This window comes from Apodemus sylvaticus, chromosome 13 (assembly GCF_947179515.1).
Source record: "Apodemus sylvaticus chromosome 13, mApoSyl1.1, whole genome shotgun sequence".
NCBI classification, from domain to species: domain Eukaryota; kingdom Metazoa; phylum Chordata; class Mammalia; order Rodentia; family Muridae; genus Apodemus; species Apodemus sylvaticus.
The window spans coordinates 73,100,267-73,109,629 of NC_067484.1; the positions used below are offsets into that span (position 1 = coordinate 73,100,267).

At 42.3% G+C, this 9,363-nt stretch overlaps 1 protein-coding gene across 1 annotated transcript in view; it reads right to left on the reverse strand.

Moving 5' to 3' along the window:
• Wdr36 (WD repeat domain 36) overlaps positions 1–5,540 on the reverse strand; it is a 28,564-nt gene extending 23,024 nt beyond the window's left edge. Inside the window, exons 1-4 of the mRNA XM_052155501.1 lie at positions 5,242–5,540; positions 3,164–3,191; positions 1,411–1,511; positions 553–670 (exon numbers count right to left, since the gene is read on the reverse strand). Of these exons, the coding sequence (XP_052011461.1) occupies positions 553–670; positions 1,411–1,511; positions 3,164–3,191; positions 5,242–5,403 (409 nt within the window). The 5' untranslated portion in view covers positions 5,404–5,540. The remainder of the gene's footprint in view (positions 1–552; positions 671–1,410; positions 1,512–3,163; positions 3,192–5,241) is intronic.
• Positions 5,541–9,363: the final 3,823 nt, after the last annotated feature.

Below are 9,363 nucleotides of genomic sequence, written 5' to 3' on the forward strand. Positions count from 1 at the left end.
TCAATGGCACCAGTCACATCCTTTAAAAAAGGATGAATACAATTTTAAAGTAGAAACAAATATTTCATGTATGTGGCAAAAAAAAAAAAAGGGCTTAATTACAAGGGGTATTATCTGAACAATATAAAAACAAAATGAAGCAAAATAAAAAAAATAAATAAATAAAACCAAAAAGGATGAATATTTTCTCTCAGATTACAGGATCTTCAAGCTTACAACCATAATTTCCTTTACTTAAAGATGAAGCTATTACACAAGAATGACTCAAGTGTGAATGTGTATCCAAAACACTTCAGAGAAAACCACATCATAACACATCACCAAGCTTGGAGAGCTACAACAGAGACTGTATTAGCCAAGACAAGCACATTTAACGCATTGAAAGTAGTTCACAATCTAAGTAAAATGGCTTATTTAGAACCTTTTCCCATACATGCTAAATATTCATGTGTACATGTGAAAACTCTTACATAGAACTTATGGTTTTAGTAAGATTTTTAGCTACATACATAAATACATATATCATCTGAAGGTAGAGAAATAAAGTCTTACCTTCTGAATAAATGTGCCAAACAATAAGGACGCTGTCAGTATCCACGGAGATGACGTGATCCCCGAAGGGCTGCAGAAGATGTACTTCTGCTTTATGGCCCTTAAAAGTGTGCACTATCTGTAATGTCAACGGGAAAGAGACCCACGTTACATAGAGCGTCATGCAGTGCTATCATGTTATCCAGAAACACCCAGGTAAGAAATGGACTCCAACTCTTGACAGAGATTAAAGTAAGTGATGAAACAGTAAGGAACCAGGCCGTCCAGCTGCTTGCTCAGGCCACTCAATAACATGGAAGTGAAGGATGGAGCAGGAAGCCATCAGAAATGAGAGCTCTGCACTGCAGTTAGAAAAGTGGCCTGCAGCACACAGGCCTCTGCCCCAGCGCTGCCAGAGCTACGCCGTGCACCATGCACCCTAGAGAAACGGCAAGCTCAGAGGGCTGGCCTCCGCAGACTCCATTAGGGGCTTCCGGTTGATCTGGGCAAAATAGGAGTAAGAGTGCTTTTGCCTTATAGTGTTGTACTTTGACAAAGAAGTTCTTTATAGTAGCTGTCCTTCCACAACTAAAGTCCGTTCTCCTTCAGGGCATTAGCACCACTAGGATCCAATTACTCTAGTTTTTGCCTTGGTCCTTTGGCTCAAGAGGCAGTCAGTTCCCCATAGCTAATAGCCCCTGATGTCCCCTGACTTTAATTTGTCCCTCTAACCCCTAAACAGAAAAGGACTACAATTATTTTATTAAGTTATTAAGTTTTCTTCATCATCTGCAGACACAGTCTCTCTCACATGACATCTTCTCTTCCTCTAGAAATAATAGGAAAAAGAGGGAGAGTTAAGTAGCTCATAATACAAACCTCTTTATTACGGGCAAAAGCAGAGAAAACGTTCCCATATGCAACAAAGACTAGCCTCCCATCGGCTGCCATGCAACAGATATCCTGTGGAACAGAGTTACCTAGGGAAAAATAGAAATGTCAATAGTTATGACTGGAAATCTTAAATATACATAAAATACTTTCATGGCTATAATTCAAAAATATATACTTAAATAAAAATGAGAATCAGTATAAAATTTTGACTTCGATATCATATGTATCTTGTATGGACATAACTGAATTCAAAAGAAAGAAAAAGCTTTTCTGAGAAATTGGGAAAAAAATCTTCATTTATATCAATTGGCATTTGAACATCTAGCAGATGTCACTGTGAACATCTTAAACAATATAGTTTATTACTACAAAAAAAAATTAAAAGTAAATTGTAACTCAAAATAACTGTGAAACTCCATACAATATTCTATATGCTTGCCCTACAATTACTTACAATATAGTTTCTAGTCAAGTCTTTCCCACAGTAAACACGCCCATTACCACGAGCCACTCTCACATGGTACAATTGCTCAGGTCCTCTCTCACGAACATGATCATAGCACCTGTTCTTTCCTGTTCCTCTCTTAGGGACAAAGAGTTTAGGCCACAGAGGAGAGTCCTAAGTACTTTTTATCTTGAGTGCTCCACTTTGGAATTTACATTCCACAACAGTATTTTCTGTAGAACCAATTCATTTTTTTTTACTCAACTTTGTTTACCCTCTTCTGCTTATTTATTTAAAACAAAACAAAACAAAACACATAGGGTTTTTCAGACACATACAATGAATTCCTTAAGTCTTGCATCTCACAAGGATTGTATTTGACCATAAAGCCAGTCTCTCTGAGCGGCCAAGCTCTTTAGTCTATTAAACAGCTTTCAGAAAAGTAAATATACTTCTTACTGAAAACAACAAACTAAATTGACTCCTTTTTTATAGTAGAAGGAATAAACACAGTAGCTGGTCCTTCTACCACTAACCTCCTTTCTCCTCTAGGGGCTCCATCCCCACCAGGATCCCACAGACTGTTCTTTGCCTTGGTCCTTTGGCCAAAGGGGTGGTCAGTTTCCCCACAGCTCATACACCCTGATGTCTCCCTGCCTCTAATTTGTTTCCCTTATCTATCCTAATCATACAATGACTATAGTTCTTTAATTTTCTTTCTTAGTGCAGGCACGCTCCTGTGCACACTTAAATTACCATGCTAATAACTCATGTAGGCAAGTACCACAGTAAGTGCAGAAAGAGACATTCTGAAGGATAAAGGGACAATCAGTCTCTAAGTGCACGTTACTGTAGAGTAAGTAGTAGCAACAGGGAAGGGTAATCTAAGTGCTCCGTCCGCCACAGCTCTGCGTAGCCAGCACATACCATCCAGGCTATTCCTGACAAAGTGCCTCAGTCCAGAATATTCAGAGTGAAAATTATTAAACAAGCACAAACAAATGAATAACTGAACTTGTCATAAGCAATGAAGATGAATCTTAGTTGTACAATATCTGCTTAAGTGTGTGCAAGACCCAAGGGGTTTAATTTCCAGCACTGAAAAAGAGAATTAGCCATTTTAAGTGTCATGTAGATCATAAAAACAAGTTCTGATGGACTGCACCTGAGTGACATGACACGACAAGAGAGCATGACCCTGTCCCGCCCTTACCATTATCATTATTATTTATGACAAAATAAAAACTATCAAATAGAGCAAACATGGACAAATTCACAAAAAAGTATACTTACTTACTGCAACCAGACTAAGTTTCTGAACCTGTTTTTACAAAAGAAAAAGAAGAATTAAACACATTTCCATTAACAAAAACAATTATAATACCTAAGACCCCCAAATTAAGTCATCACCTCCTACATAAATTTGCTATACTTTCCTTTCTGAAGGATACTGAAGGAAGATACCCACTGACCCTAACTTTTTTTATTATTCAAAATGCTTATGAATCAGCCATAAGTATTAAATGTGCCTGGGTGGACTCCAATATTGTATGGCCATTAAAGTTTACATAGTTTTCATATCATAAAACATTTTGATCTTCCTCCAATTTTTATAAAAACATGAAAACCACTCATGATTCCTGGATCACACAAAAACAGTGGGCATGACTAGTTTGCATACTGTGACTCATGCATCTTAGTATATGGGTAGTAACCCAGCGTATGACATCTGTAATTTTACTTAACTACCATATGCCCTCAATGGGGGTGGGGGCTAGAAATGCATACACACACACACACACACACTATAGGGTCATTCAAAGAGGTTTTGAATAGACATATGTAAAACAGAATGAAGTCAATTATACAGTAAATGTTCAATAAATATTAACTATCCAAAAATCGGTCTTAAGTTTCTTGTTTGTTTTTATGATTTTTCGAGACAGGGTTTCTCTGTGTAGCCCTGGCTGTCCTGGAACTCACTCTGTAGACCAGGCTGGCTTCAAACTCAGAGATCCGCTTGCCTCTGCCTCCCAAGTGCTGGGATTAAAGGCGTGTGCCACCACTGCCTGGCTAAGTGTCTTGTATAATAGGCTAATCTGTAGGAAGTCTGAGGGCACTGTAAAAGCTGGAGGAGAGAGAAATGGTAGACCAAGTAAGCTTAAAAATGTCCTGATGAGGATATCAGTGACCTGAACACAAAAGGTTCACATTTTTACTCTTAAGCTATTTCCAGTTTCAGACAATGCACTGATTGGTTCGACCAACACAGGGTCTTCAAATATGTAATGCTGTTGTGGTAAGAGTAAATATAAAAATGCACCACAAGTTAGAACAAAAAGAGATCTTAACTGATTCTTTTTTTAAACCCATACACTTCAATACACAGACAAGCAAAAGGTGATACTTTTCTAAACCCAGGGTGCATCTGGAAGCAGAGCAGGGGGACATGGGTTTATATGTAACAGAGTAGCAAGAGAGCACTTGACTTGAGACAATTTCAAGAACTTTTAAGTGAGAAAAAGAAAAGGCACACTTCAGCTAGAAAACTTCGACAAAGCCCAAAGTCTGCAAGGAGGAGGCATTAAGACATGCTCCTACAGGGTGAAGAAACTCATTATAACCCACTCTTCTCAACGTTACTAAACCAGGTTTTCAGAAACCCAACAGCACTTCAGCCACACCTGACATTAATTCATCTGCCTCCCAGCCTCCAGCTGCCCTTAACAATTGCAAGAACTGATAGGCTATTAAAAGTTACGCACCATCTCTAGGAGGAAAGGACTTGGCAAGAAACTTAATTCTTCTAAGATTTACTTCCTAGTTTACTCAAGGTTGCATGCTACCAGATAATGAAATCAACCTTGAGTGTCTACGGTTTCATTTAAGACCGGTACCATAATGCTCAAACACGTAGGGAAACCGGATAGCTATCAAATATGAAGGGGTCCCTCAATCTTTATCTCTCCGTCTCTTATTTTACTCTTTTAGTCTGAATCTCCAATCCATTTTTTTTTTTGTGGCCAATTATACAATAGTAATGTCTAAGAAGTCGTCTTTCTTGTGGAAAATATCATGAACGAGGGATAGGGTCTTGCATTATTTGTTAACATGCTTAGGGGTATGTAAACAGATATACTGCCCCCAAACTGACATGTTCTCCAGTAGTTTTCTCCTGGGCCAGAAGATTCCTCCGAAACCCGCCCCCAGGTGAACTGCAAGGGCACAGGATGCTGTGAGGATAGCACAACAAGGAAGGATTACGTAAGACGGGGTGGCAAAAAGGGAAACCCTAGGTAGGTGGGAGGCGAAAGCGGGACTATACCGGGGCAGTTCTGGTTCCCGGGAAGCGGGTGGAGGAAATCACTCACGTCATATGTGTGGAAGCTCTTGCCCACGCAAGTCGTCACGTAGAAGCGGCGCTTGAGCGCGCTGTACCGCACCACGTGTGGAACATCGTTGCTGAACAGTCCCAAGGCCCGGAACCCCGCGAACAGCACGCTGGCCGTGCGGCCTTCCACAGCGCTCTCCATCTCCGCCACAGACCGGATTCCGCTCAGCTCGCGGCCGGGTGGAAAGTGCTCACCAGGCGCTCCAGCGTGCCTCGTGAGAAGCCGGGGCCGGAGCAGGAGATTGAAGAGTGCTTCCGGGATCCGGTGCCGGTTGTACAGGAACGGACCGCCTCCGGTGTAACACAAAATCAGCTCCCCTCGGAGCCCGCGGGCAAGTGGAACTTTGGTTCCGCAAATGTCGTGTTTTTCAGTGCGGTTGGTTTCCCTCTTGGCTGAGGGGAACCACTTCCAGGGGGGTCGTTGGAGTAGCACTGCTACTCCTAGTGATGTAAAATACCCAACAGCGCGGAAAGGACTTTAATGACTTAAGTGGAAGAGACAAAAACTGGAATTATAAAGGGAGTAAAACCAAGAGGTCACAGGATATTTGTTAAGAAATTGATATTGATGTCGGGCGTGGTAGTGAACGCCTTTAATCCCCAGGGAGGCAGATGCAGGCAGATCTCCAAATTGCCTGGTCTACATGGTTCCAAGACAGCCAAGCCTACATACACAGACCCCGTCTATAAGCAAGCAAACAAATAATGGGAATTAATTTTAATTGGTTTAATATCGTGTTTTTCAAATTCTTAATGGGTTGAGCATATCCACTGATGTCTGTACACACAATGTAGCAGCTGTGGTAACACAGTCGAGTAATCAATCTCAGCAGCAGCGGGGAAGAGGAGGAGAAGGGGGAGGAAGAGGAGGAGGAGGGGGAGGAGGAGGAGGAGGAGAAGGAGGAGGAGGAGGAGGAGGAGGAGGAGGAGGAGGAGGAGGAGAAGGAGGAGGAGAAGGAGGTGGTTGGTGTATTGAAGGCCAGCCTGGACTGTAGAGTGGGATCTGCACCAACTTGAACTAAATAGAGGGGCCTGGAAAAACAATATGTGTAAGAATGTATTCCAGGGTAACTGGGAATGGAACTATGTTTAACTGAATAAGACTGATAATTGTTGAAGCTATAAAATAATGTGAGAATTCATCATATTGGCATTTGTGGTGGCCCATACCTTTAATCATAGCACCCAAGAGACAAATCTTTGTGATTTCAAATCAGGTAAATCTGTGATTTCAAGGCTAGCCTGCCCTGCTAGGGTGTCCTAGGCCCCCCAAGGCAACACAGTGTGAAGTGTCTGTCTGGGCTGGCTCTCTTTCCAGTTCTCTGTCTTTATCCCTTTCTCCCCTGCTCCTATCTATTATCTATATATTCATATGTGCTTTGGTATCCGACTGAAATTTTCCAAAATATATCTTTTCTGGCAAGGCCAGATGACTCAGCCTGTAGAGGCTTTGAGGGCAAGGCTGAATTTGATCCCTGGAATGCACATGATGGAATGAGAGAACCCATCCAGAAAACTGTCTTCTAACCACTACCCCTCCCTGCCCACCACTGACATATGTGCCTGCACTCAAATGTATATAATAATTCTTAAACCTTAAACTATTTAAACAAATATTTTCTGGGGCTGGAGAGATGGCTCACTTGGTTAAAATGCCTGCATTCAAGCAGGAGGACCTAAATTCATTTGCTCTACACCCATCCAAGGATGACTGTATTCTCGTGGAGCTCCGGCACTGAGGTTGTGGAGGGAACACAGGGACACCTGACATTCATTGACCAGGCCTAGCTGGACTCACAAGCTTAAGGTTCAGTAAGAGACCTTGACACAAAAATAGAGTGGACAGCAATGGAAGAAAGACTTGAAAGACCTCGAGTCACATTCCCTCTCAATCCTGTACTAATAAAAATACACTACACAGACACACACAGACACAGACACACACATCACCACCACCACCACCACCACCATCACCATCACACCACCACCACCATCACACCACCACCACCACCACCACCACCATCACACCACCACCACCGCCGCCGCCGCCGCACTTAATATATGGCCATTTTTTTAAAAAAATTTTTTAACCAAGTTTGTTTACTCTATAAAGATTAGAATGGCTTACTTTTTAAATTTTCACATTATTACTGAGAACATTGAGGTACCCCTTCAAGGTTCTTAGTTTATGCACTCAAAGAAATTTAAGAACAGATTCAGAAGGAAGCTTGAGGACAATTTGAACAGAATTTATAAAGAAAAGGCAGGCGAAGATGTAACTGCTGGAGCTGCTCTGAGGGAAAATATGGATGAGAGAACCATGCATTTATCAGCAGACACAGGGCAAGGGTAGAGAAAGCATGAGCAAGCAGTGTCTGGGAAGACACGCCTAAGCTTTGTTGAGTACCTGAGAGGAAAAGATAAAAACAAAGGAAAGTTATGTTTTTCTGAGTAATTCAGCAGAGCTGCTGCGCAGGCTCTGTAAGTGAGTGCAGAGAGGGCAGGAATTCCGTTGAGGAAGAGCATGTTACCTCACTAAGGGAATAATTCGCCGCCTCATCTCTTTTGCTGAGCTTTATGTAAATCAGCCTTCCTGAAGGGTGGTGGTCTCTTGGTCAGATGATAGGCAGGCCAAGATGGATTAACACTGATGTTTCGCAAAGCTTAGAATGTCAGGTCTCCAGAGGTAGACCAGGAAGATCTGAAGGGGTGACTGAGTTAATGATAGAACCCATTCCCACCATGAAAAGACAGAGATTTATTTCCAGCACTGGTCACCAGAGGGGATTAGTATTTGGACTAGCATATAACTCATATGTAGCCTGCCGGCAAGGTGATTGCTTAGGAGATGGCAAAGAACCTGAGCTCTCTTGCGGCATTTTAGCTGGAGAATCAAGGGCATTCTTAGAACTGCTGTTTTGGGAGTCCCTGCCTAAGTTGTCTTTCTAGTTTATATCCCTGTTCTCATCAGAGTTGTGGAAATGCTGGGTGGTGGTGGTGCACGCCTTTAATCCCAGCACTTGGGAGGCAGAGGCAGGCAGATTTCTGAGTTCAAGGCCAGCCTGGTCCACAGAGTGAGTTCCAGCCAGGGCTACACAGAGAAACCCTGTGTGTGTGTGTGTGGGGGGGGGGGGGACAAAAACAAAAATAAAACAAAAACAAAAACAAAACAACAGAGTTGTGGAAATATGTGCAAATTACTTCACTTGTGACATGTAATCTTTTATTATTAGAGAATGCCTCAGGTATAAAATGACATAGTATCATATCTGCTCCCTCATTTTCCTCCTCCACCCTCCCCCAGTGTCTCTCCAACATGTCTCCCTTCTAACTTCAGTCTTTGAGTTCTTTAATAACACATTAAAAGCAATTAGTTCTGCCCGTGGTTAGGGGGTCGTGTACTGGAGTATGGGGGACCCACTAGGGTGGCATTCTCAAAGCACAGCGATTCTCCTCCTCTCCCACCTCTAACAATGATCCATTACCATAGCAACCCAGGAAGAACTGGGCCTGGAAGTTATCTATACCAGCTGTGTAGGGATTCTGACTGGCTTGATCCTGTGCAGGTTACCATGGACTGTTGTGAGTCCATAGGTGTAATATCTTGTTGTATACAAAAGACAGCATTCCATATTCCATATCAGCCGTTTCCATTCTCTGCCTGTTAAATCCTTCCCAGGTCTTTGATAATGGTCCCTGAGCCATGTTGAGCAGGGAGGGGTTAATAATGACGTCATAATTAAGGCCAAGTGCTATTCTTAGCACTTTCATCAGTTATGAGTGACTGCTTTGTCTACTGCCCGCCAACAAAGCAAACAACAAACACTTCTCTGACACATAACCATAAATATATGCAGATATTTTATGGTTTTCTTTTTTTTTCTGGAACTCACTCTGTGTTTGTTCTAGACCAGGCTGGCCTAGAACTCAGAGATTTGCCTGTCTCTGACTCCCGAGTGCTGGGATTAAAGGTGTGTACCACCACTATCTGGCTAAATTCTTGTATATTTTAAAACATTTTCTGTGCAGATCTTGTGTGGCTCCAGACAAAATCCCAGTACTAAGAAGGGAACATGGGCACAAAGTCCCACCCATAACCAAA